Source organism: Elephas maximus, chromosome 7, assembly GCF_024166365.1.
Source record: "Elephas maximus indicus isolate mEleMax1 chromosome 7, mEleMax1 primary haplotype, whole genome shotgun sequence".
NCBI classification, from domain to species: domain Eukaryota; kingdom Metazoa; phylum Chordata; class Mammalia; order Proboscidea; family Elephantidae; genus Elephas; species Elephas maximus.
The window spans coordinates 114,890,539-114,906,946 of record NC_064825.1 but is presented as its reverse complement, the minus strand read 5'-3'; the positions used below and the strand labels follow the sequence as shown (position 1 = coordinate 114,906,946).

At 38.2% G+C, this 16,408-nt stretch overlaps 1 protein-coding gene across 1 annotated transcript; it reads left to right on the top strand.

The window, feature by feature from the left end:
* The first annotated feature begins 15,057 nt into the window (after positions 1-15,057).
* LOC126080461 (olfactory receptor 5F1-like) lies at positions 15,058-16,035 on the top strand. The gene has a single exon (XM_049891676.1). It carries the CDS (start codon positions 15,058-15,060, stop codon positions 16,033-16,035), a length of 978 nt encoding a protein of 325 aa, XP_049747633.1.
* Positions 16,036-16,408: the final 373 nt, after the last annotated feature.

Genomic DNA, 16,408 nt, shown 5'->3' with positions numbered 1-16,408 from the left:
ATGTTAACTTTTGTGAAAATAAAAGCATTTCTGCTGACAAAAACAGATGGTTTAAATAATGTTAGGATGCCCAGTCAGACATCATGGAAGGTATCTGGCTGATTCAAAGTGCCATGTCACCTCAAAAATAAAAATTTTCACCAATATTACTTAAAACCGAAAATAATAAATGAAGACGCTTTCCCCTCATAATCCTTTTCCTATTTCAGCTTCCTCTAGGTATATATGGAGAAGAAATTTCTCAGGCTTGAAATCATTAGCTAAAAATCTGCACCTATTTGTAATTTAATTTGTTTCTTCCTGATTTGGAGCTCTGTGACTATTCATCACTCATCTGTCAGTTTGTCGTACTATGGTGGCTTACATGTTGCTGTGATGCTGAAAGCTATATCACTGGGATTTCAAATACCAGCAGGGTCGCTCATGGTGGACAGGTTTCAGATGAGCTTCCAGACTAAGACGGAAAAGGACGAAGAATCTTGTGGTTTTCTTTTGAAAAAAAAAATGGCCAGTAAAAACCTTATGAAGAGCAGGAGGCCATTGTCTGATATATGGCCAGAATAGGAGCCCCTCAGATTGGAAGGCACTAAAAATACAACTGAGAAAGAGCTGCCTCCTCAAACTAAAATCAACCTTAATGATGTGGATGGAGTAAAGCTTTGAGGACCTTCATTTGTTGATGTGGCATGACTCAGCATGAGAAGGAGCAGGTGCAAACATCCATTAATAATTGGAATCACGGAATATATGAGGTAAAAATCTAGGAAAATTGGAAATTTTCAAAAATGAAATGGAACACATTAACATTAATATTGTAGGCATTAGTGAGATGAAATGGACAGGAATTGACCATTTAGAATCAGACAATCATAAGCCTTACTACACTGGGAATGCAAAATTAAAGAGGAATGGCGTCACATTCATTGTCAAAAAGAAAATTTTGAGGACTATCCTGAAGTATAACGCTGTCAGTGATAGGATAATATCCATGAGCCTATAAAGAAGATCAGTTAATATGACAGTTACACAAATTTATGCACCAACTTCTAAGGCCAAAGATGAAGAAATTGAAGATTTTTACCAACTTCTGCATTGTGAAACTGATCAAACATGCAATCAAGATGCATTGATAATTACTGGTAATTGGAATGCAAAATTTGGAAACAAAGGAGAAGAATTGGTATTTGGAAAATATGTACTTGGGGACAGAAGTGACTCCAGAGGTCGCATGATAGAATTTTTCAAGACCAACGTTTTCTTTAACAATACCCTTTTTCAGCAACATAGATCATTGCTATACAAATGGACCTCACTAGACTGAATAAGCAGGAATTCAACAGACTACATCTGTGCTAAGAGGTGATGTAAAAGCTCAATATCACTGGTCAGAACAAGGCCAGGGGCTGACTGTGGAACAGATCATCGATTCGTATGCAAGTTCAGGTTGAATCTGGTAAAAAATTGAAACAAGTCCATGCAAACCAAAATAAGACCTTCAGTATGTCTCACCTGAATTTAGAGACTGTAGCAAGAATAGATTTGACAACTGAGCACTAATGACCGAACAGCAGACAAGTTCTGGAATGACATCAAGGATATCATACCTGAAGAAAGTAAAAGGCCGTTAAAAAGATGGGAAAGAAAGAAAGACCAAAATGGATGTCAGATGACACTAGACTCTGAAACTTGTTCTTGAAGGTTGAGTAGTAAAGGGAATGGAAGAAATGATGAAGAAAACGAGCTGAACAGAAGACCTCAAAGGGCAGCTTGAGAAGACAGAGTAAAGTAGTGTAATGATATGTGCAAGGAACTGGAGTTAGAAAACCAAAGGGGAAGAACACGCTCGAGATTTCTTAAGCTGAAAGAACTGAATAAAAATTCAAGCATTCAGTTGCAATTTTGAAGGAATCAAGGGCAAAATATTGAATAATGCAGGAGGAAAAAAAAAATAAGGTGGAAGGAATACTCAAGGTCACTGTACCAAAGAGAATTGATCGATGTTCAGCCATTTCAGGAGGCAGCAGCATATGATCAAGGACTGATGATCAAACCAGAAACCAAACTCAGGGCCGTCGAGTCAATTCTGACTCAGAGCGACCCTATACGACAGAGTGGGACTGCCCCGCAGAGTCCCCAAGGAGCGCCTGGCGGATTTGAACTGCTGACCCTTTGGTTAACAGCCGTAGCACTGAAGCACTACACCACTAGCGTTTCCAAGAACTGATGGTAGTGAGGGAAAAAGTTCAAGCTACACTGAAGGCATTAGTGAAAAACAAGGCTCCAGGGATTGAGGAAATATCGACTGAGATGTTTCAGCCAACAGATGCACATGGGAGTACTTGGCTGAGCCCAGCGCAGGGTGGATGCCCACTAGAAGCTGTACTTCACAGGACCGTGACACAGAGGGTGTTAGCTTCTGTGAATTTTTCTTTTAGCCAAAGGTAGAAAAATGTGGGAAGCAAGAGAGAGAGTTTTTTACTCTAAGATGTGAAAACAGGATGAAGCATCTTTCTTATTTTTCCTTAGGTTGTGCTTCTTTTCTAAAAGATAGAAAAATGCCAGAGGTCATGATTTTTGTCATCCTAGTTCCCAGCTTAAATGTAGAAATGCAAATTTAGGGACAAAGTTTGAAAAGGAAAGACCTCTGGCAAGAGGTGTCCCTAGACAGGGATTGTGTGGTATAGGAGTGGAAACAGTCAAAAACAATTGTCCTTACATGGAGTATTATTATCCTGGGGTCCAGAAGCACCAATGTTACACTGTATACCACAGCACTAAGCATGTTCCACCACCCCATGGGGGCTACTAATGCATTCCTTATTCTTGACAGCTCTGTAACACTTCACACCCAAACATGCAAAAAATATATTATAGGCATATTATAGTACACCAGGGGAAATTTTGATCTGATTTCTACTTCCTGCTGAGAGTGCTGTTTCCAGGGGTTTCTAGCTTTTTGCACTCATTAGTACAAATTTCCTTACTGGAAGGTCTCTCCCAGATGCATAACTTTGGTCATCTTTTTTTGAGATCTACATTTCCAATGTTGACAACTTTTTTCTCAATCTATAAGTATAGAGTTCCAAATGTGTGTCATATAAACATCTAGCACTTTCCTTTAAGTAGCTGCCCTTTGTTTTAGGATACCCACTTCCATCAAGTCGATTGGCAGCTTTATGTGGTTCAGAGTAGAACTGTACTCCATCAGATTTTCAATGGCTGTGATCTTATGGAAGTAGATGACCAAGTCTTTCTTCTGAAGTGCCAACTGGTAGATTGAAAACATCAGCCTTTTGGTTAGTAGCTGAGAGCAAACTATTTGTACCACCCCAGAACAGACAGATACCGCTTAATGGTCCTAGGTTATTGTAGGTGAGAGAAAACATGCTACTTTGGTTGAGATTAGAGGAAAGAATTAAGAAATTCTGAAAAGGCTATGAAGGTAGGGTCTTGATTTTTTTCAGACTGCTGTAATTAAAATGCATAACTTAAGGCCTGGCACATAGTAGGCTGTATATATATATATATATATATATATATATATATACTGTTGTGCAAAGAAGGATGGAAGAAAACATGAAAGAAGAAGGAATAAGAGGAATAGAATATACAGAGCAGCCTGCAAGGAGGTGATCATGAGGGTATATGTAGAATATAAAGTAAATGTCTAACAAAAACAAAGTCAAATCATAGCAAACTTCCAAAGGAAAATGTTGGAAGTGGGAATCATTGTATGAAGTAGCAGTAATTTGGTTAAAAAAATTGGGGGGCAGTAGCATATACCACATAAAATATACCTGTTTTCCTTCCTCTTCCATAAATGAACAAAGCTTCAGTTGGTAATATTTCCCAGCCTTATCAAGGAGTCGTTTGTTAGACTCTCTCCCATTGACGTGGTGGTATTAAGCGTAGACAAGGGAAGATGTAATGTGTACATTCTGTTTTCTGACCTCAGGCTTCTGTCAGAGTCTATTCATTGTCCTCAAATTCTCCCTATGTGGAGTATACACTTAGGTATTCTTTTCTTATGTAGATCATTGGACACCACATAAATCTGTGTTGACTTGTAGTCACAGTCTTACTGACAAACGGTGTATTACACAATAGGTTAGCACTGAGGTTCTCATTGGCGCCTGCTGCCTAATAACTGTTGTAGTTAGGTGCCCTCAGAAATAACACAGAGTAACCCCAAGTGGCAGAGTATAGAGCAGCTCACCAGGTCTTTCTCCCGCTCAGCCACTGGGTTGGTTTGAACCAACAAACTTTCAGTTAGCAACTGATCACTTAACCATTGGGCCACCAGGACTGTTAGCCCTAAAGCAAGTGGTGAATGTGGGAACACGCTATTTGAAGTAAAATAACACAAGCCCTTATTCTGTCAATCAGTGATTAATTCTGTCTCTCTGGTCATGGAGCAGGGACAGGGGATGCTTTGTCCTAGTCATTGAAAGTCAGACACTGGGAATACCTATCATCTCCAAATATAATTATAGTGAAAGAATTGAGAGAGAGTACTACCTCATGTTGTTCTTGTTAGGTGCCATGGAGTTGGTTCCGACTCATAGCCACCCTATGTACAACAGAAGGAAACACTGCTCAGTTCTGTACCATACTTACAATCCTAGTGCTTGAGCCCATTGTTGCAGCCACTGTATCCACTCATCTCATTAAGGGTCTTCCTCTGTTTCCCTGACTCTCTACCAAGCATGATGTCCTTCTCCAAGGACTGATCCCTCCTGAGAACATGTCCAAAGTATATGAGTCATAGTCTCACCATCCTTGCTTCTAAGGAGCATCCCCTTTGTACTTCTTCCAAGATTTGTTCATTCATTTGGCAGTCCATGGTATATTCAATATTCTTCACCAACACCACAATTCAAAGACATCAATTCTTCTTCAGTCTTCCTTACTCTTCGCCCAGCTTTTGCATGTATATGAGGCAATTGAAAACACCATGACTTGAGTCAGGCACACCTTAGTCTTCAAGGTGACATTTTTGCTTTATAACACTTTAAATAGGTCTTTTGCAGTAATTTGCTGAATGCAACGGGTCTTTTGATTTCTTGACTGCTGCTTCTAAGAGCCTTGATTGTGGATTCAAGTAGAATGAAACCCTTGACAACTTCACTCTTTTCTCCATTTACTTGTATGTGATATTAACAATATTGTTTGATAATTTCCACATTCGGTTTGATCACCTTTCTTGGGAAGAGACATACATATGGATCTCTTCCAGTAGGTTGACCAGGTTGCTGTCTTCCAATTTTCTTGGGATAGATGAGTGTGCACTTCAAGCACTTCATCTGTTTGTTGAATCATCTCAATTGGTATTCTGTCAATTCCTGGAGCCTTATTTTTCGTCAATGTCTTCAGTGCAGCTTGAACTTCTTCCTTCAGTACCATCAGTTCCTGATCATATGCTACCTCCTGAAATGGTTGAATGTCTACTAATTCTTTCTGGTGAAATGACTCTGTGTATTCCTTCCATCTTCTATTGATCCTCCATGCATTATTTAATATTTTCCCCATAGGAATCCTTCAATATTGCAACTCAAGGTTTGAATTTTTTTCTTCAGTTCTTTAGCTTGAGAAATGCTGAGTGTGTTCTTCCCTTTGGTTTTCTATCTCTAGGTCTTTGCTCATGTCATTGTAATACTTTACTTTGTCTTCTCCAGCTGCCCTTTGAAATATCCTGTTTAGCTTTTTTTCTTCATCATTTCTTCCTTTTGCTTTAGCGAGTCAACATTCAAAAGCAGGTTTTAGAGTCTCTTCTGACATCCATTTTGGTCTTCTCTTTCTTTCCTGGCACAAACCTGAATGTCAGGATGTTGTTGAGAGCCTTGAATTCTAGTAGTTGTACCATGAGTCACAGTGCATGATACTGGCAAAAGATGTTGCTCACAAATGGGTCCTGGATAGAGGAGAACCCACAGAGATCAGATGCCTAGTTCTCAGAGGCAGTTAAAGCAACAACAGAAACCACTGAGGGCCAGACAACCAATCAATATTACCAGAAGGAGGAGTAGGCCAGAAGATAGAGTAAAAACTTGCTGCAAAAACAAGGCACGAGTCAGGGGAAAAAAAAAAAAAGTATATATATATGTACATATATATGCATAGACACACAAACTCTTGCATATATATATATGAAACAAACAAATGTTTATTTTTAGTGTTTTTAAAATCAATTGTTTAGTTTCCATTTAGAATTGAATTTGTCCTTGCTACCAGCTTAGAGGGAGCCCTGGTGGTGCAGTGTTTATGAACTTGGCAGCTAATCTAGACATCAGCCATTCGAATACTCCAGCTGCTCCTCAGAAGCCCTATGGGACAGTTCTACTTTGTCCTGTAGGGTTGCTATGAGTTGGAACTGACTTGATGGTAACTTACTTGTTTGTATGTTTGTTAATTTTTTGAAGCATTATTTTGGGTGAATGAAGATTGAAGAACCTCTACATTTAGTTAAGTTCTTCCACTGGAAAACCTGCCATTTGATATGATTTTGTTTTGATTTTTTGTAAATGCATTTTCATTATGGTTAATAATTAGTCCTTAGCTGTCTGGAAGAGCATCTCATCATTTCTTGGAATGAAAAAATGTTAGAGCTTTGCAATCAAGAACCTTCTGGCCTAACTGGGGAAACTGAGGATACAGAGCTAAAGATTTACTACTGATTAGATACCACCTGTGAAATAGCATAATTTAGAGTATAGTCTTCACCTGATGGATTTAAAAAAGTGACTGGCATTTTTCCATGGATGGTGCCTAAACTCTCCTCTACCAAAGCCTTGTAGTTTAGTTACCTACCTGAACAGCACTGGGTTTTGTAATATAATAAATTTTTTTTGAAAACAGCTAAAATCTATTTCCATCCATGTTTTCTGCAGTAGGCTTTTCCAAAGAAGTTTGCTGTTTTTTATGCCCTTGTTTTTATCTCTGGGTCATAAACCTGCTAAGCTCATATATGTGAGGGCCGTTGCAAGTAATATAGTGACAGCATCTTCAATATATAATGTTCTTCAATGTTTTCTTAAAAATCGCATGTTCAAATTGAGCATCTGTCAAACACCCAAGACTCTCTTGAAATTATCTACTTGAATTGATGTAGATCCTTGCATAGATGCTTTTGGTAACTGCCTCTTGATAACTAACTACCTTAGTCCAGAATGAAGGTGGAAGAAACAAAGAAAAAAAAAAAGACTGTAAACACTCATTAATTCCCAGTGTGCTCATTCAGAATTTGTTCTCTTGGGACCTGACTATAATCATCTTTGTTCAATGAGCCCTCCACTTAAAAGAAGTACAAAGTTAATACAGCCATGTGCTGCATAACACCCCTTCAGGTAACATTCGACTGCATGTAAGTCTGTGGCCCTACAAGGTTGGAGTAGAGTTCAGAAATCTCCATCAGAAAATGGGACTTGGTGGACATAACTGGACATAGGGAACACAACACCTTCCTGCCTGCAACATGTGTATCTCATATTCTTTGTATACAAAATGATCAGGCTGCCAGGCTTACAGTGGTACAAAACCTATATGTAACCTATGATACATATATCTTGATAATCATAATAAATGCCCATTTTACTGACTTGTGTGTATACTGTACTATACTTTATATCATCCCTGGGTTATCAATGTTCAACTTACATATAACCCATAGTTACAAACCCACCCCCATAAAGCCCATTATATTAAAAAGTCAAGGTACATACAATGGTTGATAATAAACAAAATGAGTTTACTTTTGATGAACATCAAAATATTATTAATATTATATTATTATATTTAACATGTTTTAGAGTATTTGGAAGTATTTATTTTTTATGCATAAATATATACTATATACTAATACAAACATTTGTCTGACATTAGATACAAACCACACCTGTTCTGACTTATGTACACACTTGACTTAAAGACAGACTTCGGAAGAGAACTCATTCTTAACCCAAGGACTGCCTGTATATAATATGATGTTTGCACAATGCCCAAATCACATAAAATTCTATTTCACAGAACTTATCATGAATGTTTAAGAGGCACATGACTGTATTAGTCTTTCAGTAATGTTTTCAAAATAAACATACTGATTTTTATTAACCCAAATCTTTGAGTATCATGATTTCCCCAGTATGAAAAGTATAGCAGACCCATAATCCATTGCCATTGAGTAGATTCCGAATCATAGTGACCCTGTAGGGCAGAATAGAACTGCCCCACAGGGTTTCCAGGGAGCAATTGGTGGACTCAAATTGCCAACCATTTAGTTAGCAGCTGAGCTCTGAACCACTATGCCACCAGGGCCCCAATAAAGCACAAATAATATTTAAATTACAAACAATTCTTACATGTCTCTTAAGTTAATTTCAGATTATTTCCTGAGCATGATTTTTATTACACTGGTTTCAGCTTACAGTGGAGTCATGTACTTGTGCAAGCATTAAGTTACAAATTCTAAAATCTGCCCATAAGGTGGAAGATGTGCATTTTCAAAATAATCTTAAAATTACATTAAATCATCCATAACACTCAATTGTGGCTGTATAAACATACTAATATAACTAATTTTTCCTCAATAAGATAGAAAAAAAAAAAAAAGGAGTAACTCTTTCCATCTGAACACCCAAGGGAGTTGCTGGCTTATGGTTCAGCTGCTATGGCTACACATAAAATTACTCCAAAAGTTAGAGGTTTAGAAGAACAATTTTGTTAAGCTCACAGATTCTGTGGGCTAGGAACTGAATGACAACAGGAATGGGTCATCTCTACTAGACAGTGAAGCCCCAGCTAGAAAGACCAGAAGGTTGGGAATAATTGGATTACTGAGGACTGGCACCATCTGAAGGCATCACTCACAGGACTGTATGTTGGTTATTGCATGTGGACCAAAGCAACTATGCATGGCCTCTCCATGTAACTAGGTTATACACAACACAGTAGCCTGAGGAAGTGGAAACATCATACATAGCAGCTCAGGGCTCCAGAAACAAGTGTCTTAGCATACAACGTGGAAGCTGTATAGTCTTCCTGGCCTACCCTTGGGAGTCACGCGAAGTTACTTCTGTTGCATTCCATTCTTTAAAAAAGTGAATCAGAAGTCCACTCAGAGGCCGGGGCAAGAGACAGAACATGTTTCTTAAGAAAGCAGTGAAAATGTCACATTGCAGCATAGCATGTGGAGTGAGAGATGATGTTGCAACCAACATTGGAAAACACAATATGGCACAACTTGGGTTTGTTTTTTGTTGTTTCGTTTATGTTGATTCTTTTTGATTGTTTGCTCATTTAACCAAGGGTTATAGTTGTATCTGTTTATATTAAATATATGTAAGATGTATGGTTTGAGAGAGATTTATTATGAAGATAATAGAGCTTACACTTCAAGGTGTCTTTCTTGCCCAAGTCCTTTCCAAGTTACCCAGGAGGTACCATAATATTCACATACTTACATATTTTGTAAATTTTGCAAAAGTTATTTTAATCACGGCATTAATGTCTGCTGTCTCTGTCCTCTCTGACTCCCTCTGTGTCCACAGCCACTTTTGTAGTGTGATATTTTAGTGATTACAGGTATTAGAGGTTCTGGATGAAAAAAAGTAAAGATGAGGATATATTTATTTTGGGGCTTATGTTGTTTGCAGAAACTCTGGATATAGTTAGTTTATTGCTAGCCAGGTTTCACATAATTTATTGCTAGGATTAAAACTGTCTGACTCTCATGCTAATATTCTTAATATCATACTACTGTTATAAGGATCAGGCTTTTGTGTCTTCAACTTGAAAACAGTATAGTCTATCCTCAGATATTTATAAACCTTCCCACTAGTTGTCACCTCACTATTTGAATCAACACATCTTTCTGCTCTTATTACTCACTATGACCCCACCTGTTTGTGGTACTTGTTAGCTTATTTGGAAGTATGCAATTAATTGTGAGTTATTTCCTTTTTCAGCATTTCATATATAATTTCGAATTTGGAATGCACTGTTTTTTTGTTTTCTAAAGGCAGCCAGCAGAACTTTATTAGCTTCATTTGCCAATTCACCTGGGTTCATCCTTGACTGCCATTTATTGATTCAAATGAAAAAGTCTTTTTGTTTTTTTTGGTTACAGTGTATAGTCAAGCATTTTTTGTTGTGTCTTTTTTATTTCTTTTATTCTTTGGTAATTGAGTCTGCCTTCTCACTTAATGTGATTTTTTTTTTTTTAATACAATTGTCCAATTGCCTAGTTGTAGTCAATTATTATTTGTAACCCTTTGTCTAAAAGTAGACTGAAATATCTTTAAGTAAGTTCTAAGCTACTGGTGACAGTAAATATCTTTTCATAGCTGGAAAATGCGTTGCCTATTGTATAGGCCAACAAATGGAACTCAGCTCTTTGAAGCTCAAGTTCCGTAGAAAAATGAAAGATTATTTTTCCTATTGGCTTGAAATCTCAGCTCTCACTCTACTCTCACACTGCAGATATGGACTTAATATGTTGTTGTTGTTAGTGCTGATGAGTTAATTCTAACTCATGGAAATTTCATGTCTGCTGAGTAGAACTGCTGTATAGGGTTTTCTAGGTTGTGACCTTTTGGAAGCAGAACATTAGTCCTATCTTCTGAATTGCCTTTAGGTGGGTTTGAATCACTCAACTTTTGGCTAGTAGTTGAGCACTTAACCTTTTTTTGCCACTCAGGGACTCCTGGACTTAACATAGACCAAGCCCATTGCTGTTGAGTTGATTCTGGCTCATAGTGACCCTATAGGACAGAGTAGAACAGCCCCATAGGGTTTCCAAGGCTGTAATCTTTATAGAAGCAGACTGCCATGTCTTTCTCCTACAGCCGCCCTCAAATACATTGAAATAATGCAGTTAATTGCATGTCAGAGGGTCTTATTCTAAAATGACAGCTTGAGGAGCTCCACAGACCTGGTCCCCAGCAAAACACAATAACTTATAGAATTACAAAATCACAACCATTTAAAGTCTCTGTAACTTGCTCAAAGAGCACAAAGCAAATGAGCTAACATTTATTCAGGGAAAATATCTACTAAACCTTGGTAAAAACAGTGAAAGTTTGTGTTTTGTGAGCCGTGAGCTACTCCTTGCCTTCCTCTCTTCTAACTCTTTATGAAAGAAGCTCTGATTTTGGTAAGTGTGGTCATGAATATTGGACTCTTTCCCTACTCAACTCCCAGACACAGTCAATGGCATCTCCCCGGAAGTGACAGACTGCCACCACTTTTTATTCTCACCAGCTACATGTTGCAGAGACTAAATTCCAGATGAGTGAGTCCAAGAAGTTAGGGACTGCCTTCTTCTCTCCAGCCAACCAACACTTACGAGGTGGAAACTCTACTCCAGGCTTGATGGATCAAAAATACTGAGGACTCAAACACCTTTCCCAGTTGACTTTTGAGGTGGAGGTTCCACACTGGGAGAAGCAAGATTAGAAGAAGAGAGGCTGCCATCCCAGCTCAGCATCATGGTTGTAAAGCAGGCATGTCACTCTAGAAGAAGTGTACTGTTGCCTCTTCTCCAAGCTGAGAACTCTCTTTCTTGCCCAGAGAGAAAGACAGACTGTAAGAACAGGAAGCTCCAAAGCTCTCCTCAAAGAAATTGGATTTATTAGGAATAGAATGTGAGGGAAGTGCATTCCTGAGAGTGTTATCAGAAATAAAAGAGATTCTGGAGGTAAGCAACTAAGAGGAGGCTGGTAGGTCCATGAAAACAACAGGTAAACAACAAGGCAGCTAGCTTACCAGACAAAATCAAGGAAAGATATAATTAAGCAGAGTTGTTCTGGATTCAGATCACTCTCAAAGACTGACTTCAATAACTACCCCTGCAAAGAGGGCCAAATTAAATTGTGGAGGAATTTGTGTCCCAGGGCATTGCTAAAAAAACAACAGAGCAATCAGTTGGTAATTAGTGAAGTCTAGCAGTTGAGATTGATGGACATATTGGGCAACAACTTAACAGAGAGTTCAGGGAAAGAACAGTCAAAAAAAGTCCTGACAACCATCATGCCAGGGTAACTGTGCACATGCCCTGACTTCATAAAGAAGGGAAAATAGGTTTCATTAACATACTCCAACCAAGTCACCAATAACAGACAAGCGAACAAAACTAGTAAGCCCCAGGAGGGGTAAGTATCCACAGTTGTTACGACATGTTATCTAAAATGTCCAGTGTTCCATTAGGAAATATTCAAGATCACTAGCCATTAGAGAAATTCAAATCAAAACTATAATGAGATATCATCTCACCCTGGCATTACTGGCATGAATAAAAAAAAAAGAAAATAATAAATATTGGAAAGGTTGCGGGGAGATTTGAACTCTTATGCAGTGCTGTTGGGAATGCGAAAGGGTACAACCATTTTGGAGAATGATATGGAGCTTCCTTAGAAAGCTAGAAATACAAATACCATGTGATCCAGCAATCCCACTCCTGTATATATATCCTAGAGAAATAAGAGCCATCACATGAATAGACATATGCATACCCATGTTCATTGTCACATTGTTCTCAATAGCAAAAAGATGAAAACAATCTAGATGTCCGTCAATGGATGAATGGATAAACAAACTATGGTACATACACAAGATGGAGTATTACACAACAATAAAGAACAACAATGAATCTGTGAAGCATCTCACAACATGGATGAAACTGGAGGGCATTATGCTAAGTGAAATAAGTCAATCAAAAAAGGACAAATATATGAGACCACTACCTTAAAAACTCATGAAAAGATTTCCACATAAAAAGAAACAATCTTTTATGGTTACTTGGGCGGGGGGGAAGATGAGAATGGAAAATCACTAAATAGACAATGGATAAGTGGTAACTTTGGTGAAGGGTAAGATATTACACAGTACTGGGGAAGCCAGCACTCCTTGTCCAAGGCAAGGTTGTGGAAGCTCCATAGACACATCCAAACTCCCTGAGGGATCAAATTACTGACTTGAGGGCTGTGGAGACCATAGTCTTGGGAATAAGTAACTCAAGTGCCATAAAATTATTTATAAAGAAAACATTCTGCATTCTACTTTGGGTCTTAAAAGCTTCTGAGCAGCCATCAAAGATCATTCACTGGTCTCACTCCATCTGGAGAAAGGGGGAATGAAGAAAACCAAAGACACAAAGGAAATATTAGTCCAAAGGACTAAGGAACCACAACCACCACAGCCTCCACCAAACTGAGTCCTGTACAACTAGACAGTGCCTGGTTGCCACTACTGACTGCTCTGACAGGGATCACAATAGAGCGGACCAAACAGAGCTGGAGAAAAATGTAGAATAAAAATCTAACTCACACAAAAAATCAAACTTTCTGGCCTGACAGAGACTGGAGAAACCCTGAGAATATGGCCCCTAGATGCCCTTTTAGCTCAGTAATGAAGTCACTCCTGAGGTTCACCCTTCATCCAAAGATTAGACAAGTTCATAAAACAAAGCGAAACTAAAGGGACACACCAGCCCAGGGGCAAGGACTAGAAGGTAGGAGGAACAGGAAAGCTGGTCACAGGGAGCTGAAGGTTGAGGGAGGAGATTGTTGGAGTTGGTAACCAATGTCACAAAACAATATGTGTACTAATTGTTTAATGAGAAGCTAGTTTGTTCTGTAAACCTTCATCTAAAATACTATGTATATATATTAAAGTAAATAAATAAAGTAAAATGCCCAGTGTTCTACAAAAAATGTTAAAGCACACAAGGAAACAGATTAGTGGGAACCATACACAGGAAACAAGGAGACAACAAAACTGCCTGTGTGAGAGCTCAGATGTTGGACCTAATAGACAAAAGACTTCAAAGCAGCCAATATAAATATGTTTATTAAAGAACTCACATACGGAAACACTAACTGCAGGGAAGATACAAATTTGATATTTTGTTATCTGTTTATTTGAAATAATCTTAAAAAAACCAAGAATAAGGCAATATGATTAATTAATTAAAATTATTTAATCTGACTTTGGTGAAAGACTTTAAAATTATGCAGAGATCAGAGACCACCTTACGATGTGAGCTCCGCATAACTTGGAATCCCAACAGCTTTGACTTATATTTGCACGTGTTCAGTGTCATATTTTTTTTGAGACTGGAGTTCCTGCCTTTAGAGAATTGATACCACAATTAATACCTACAGACAACCCCCACAGTTCCCCAGTCCTGAGATAAAACAAAATAAAAGTGTCTCACCATGCATTTACTCAGAAGGTAACTCAAAGTGGTAATTTAACACTATGCAGCATTTTCTAAAAAATGAATTTTTTCATCTTTTTATGTTTTCACCCCTAAGAACTCCTAATATTAAAGAAAATGATAAACTACACAGGTAAGACACTATCTGGGAAGGAAGTTCAAAGGATCTGGTGATGTCATTCACTGGGATGGGGAGATACCATGACTGTTGCTACATGGCACAAATTTGGTATTTGGACCACCTTGTAACTAGAAAAACAATTTGGCCCACATTTCAAAATTGCAAGGTTTTTCATGACTATATAATGAATGCCAAAATATCACTTAGCTGAGAGTGTCACTGTTTTGCTACTTAGGGTTACACAAAAGCTATTTCTAGAGGCAATGCATGAGTTTTGGAAAAGATTGCACAGAGTAGTTTTAAGGAATAGAAAATATTATCCTTGAATTAAGTCCATGTAGTCGTTCAGAGAATTGGAGAGACTTCAGCAAGAATATTTTTATTCTTTGCATTTGATTGTGGGCTGGTATAAAGGAATGAGAAAAATACATGTTGCATTTTCAAAAACACAGCAGGAATCTGGGGACTTAGAGAAGTGATTTTGAAGGCCTACAACCCAGATTCATTACAGATCATTGCTTATTAAAGTCAAACGTCTTTTCCATTTGTCCACTATTTGTTTTCTCTCATTTCATTAATTCCATTTACTATACTATATTATCCTAGGTTATTTTTTTTCTTCCATGCGTGAATATCTTCATTAGCATTTCTACTTCTTCCTACAAAGTTTTGCAGAAGAAATGATTTAAACATAATACAAAGTTTAAACAAATTCTATTTGTAACAAATGACCAGAAAAAACTATACCTCACTGACTGAGTTCATCCTGCTGGGATTAGCAGACACCCTGGAGCTACAGATCACCCTCTTTTTGCTCTTTGTTGTGATTTACACACTCACAGTCCTGGGGAATGTGGGGATGATCCTGCTAATCAGGGTGGACTCTCGACTTCACACACCCATGTATTTCTTCCTGGCTAACTTGTCCTTTGTGGATGTTTGCTACTCATCCACCATCACCCCAAAGATGCTGGTAGATCTATTGTCTGAGAAGAAAACCATCTCCTTTGCTGGCTGCTTCCTGCAGATGTATTTCTTTATTGCCCTGGCAACAACTGAATGCATCCTCTTTGGGTTAATGGTCTACGACCGCTATGTGGCCATATGTGACCCACTGCTTTACTCCTTAATCATGTCCAGGACAGTCTGCCTTAAAATGGCAGCTGAGGCCTTTACAGGAGGATTGCTGAACTCCATGGTTAACACAAGTTATGTAAGCAGCTTACCATTCTGTGGTTCCAATATCATCCATCACTTCTTCTGTGACAGCCCCCCTCTTGTTAAGCTCTCTTGTTCTGACACACGCCTGAATGAAAGCATCTTTTCCACTTTTGCTGGTGTGAATATGGTCAGTGCTCTGCTGGTCATCCCTACTTCCTACTCCTATATTCTCTTCACCATCTTTCGTATGCATTCAGGGGAGGGGAGGCGCAAAGCATTCTCAACTTCTGCCTCCCACTTGACTGCTATAATTCTGTTCTATGCAACTGTCATCTATACTTATCTGAGACCCAGTTCTAGCTACTCCTTGAGTCATGACGAAGTGGCTTCCGTGTTCTACACAGTGGTTATCCCCATGCTGAACCCTCTGATCTACAGCCTCAGGAATAAGGAAGTAAAGAAGGCTTTGTGGAATGTGACTACCAGGAAAAGAATCTTTCATTTCTGTGATTGCCTGGTTTATTTTCTGAACAAAATAGAGTAATTAACTTTCAAAGCCTAGTTCAAACATAAGGTTTCCATTAGAATATTTTCAAAGTAAACACATTCTGTTAATACTCAAGTATCTGTAACCGATTAGGGATAAGATTAATTAGAAGATTAATACTGGAACATGGAATGTTCATGTTATAATCATTCTATGTTCTCACTGGGTCTTTAAAAATAAAGTTTATTTATAATGAACTCTTTGCTGTGGAAGAAAGAAGATTAAATGTTCAGAGACAAAAGTCACAATATCACATGGAGCTAATCATATAGAATATTTTTGACCTTCTGTTCAATCTCTTTTACCTCTTCTAAGATAAACGTTAGCTATATAACACCCACACACACAGCAAAAACAAAAAGCAAAACAA

Coding starts and splice junctions, on each gene's coding strand:
- LOC126080461 (XM_049891676.1), top strand. CDS start 15,058: ATGACCAGAAAAAACTATACCTCACTGACTGAGTTCATCCTGCTGGGA.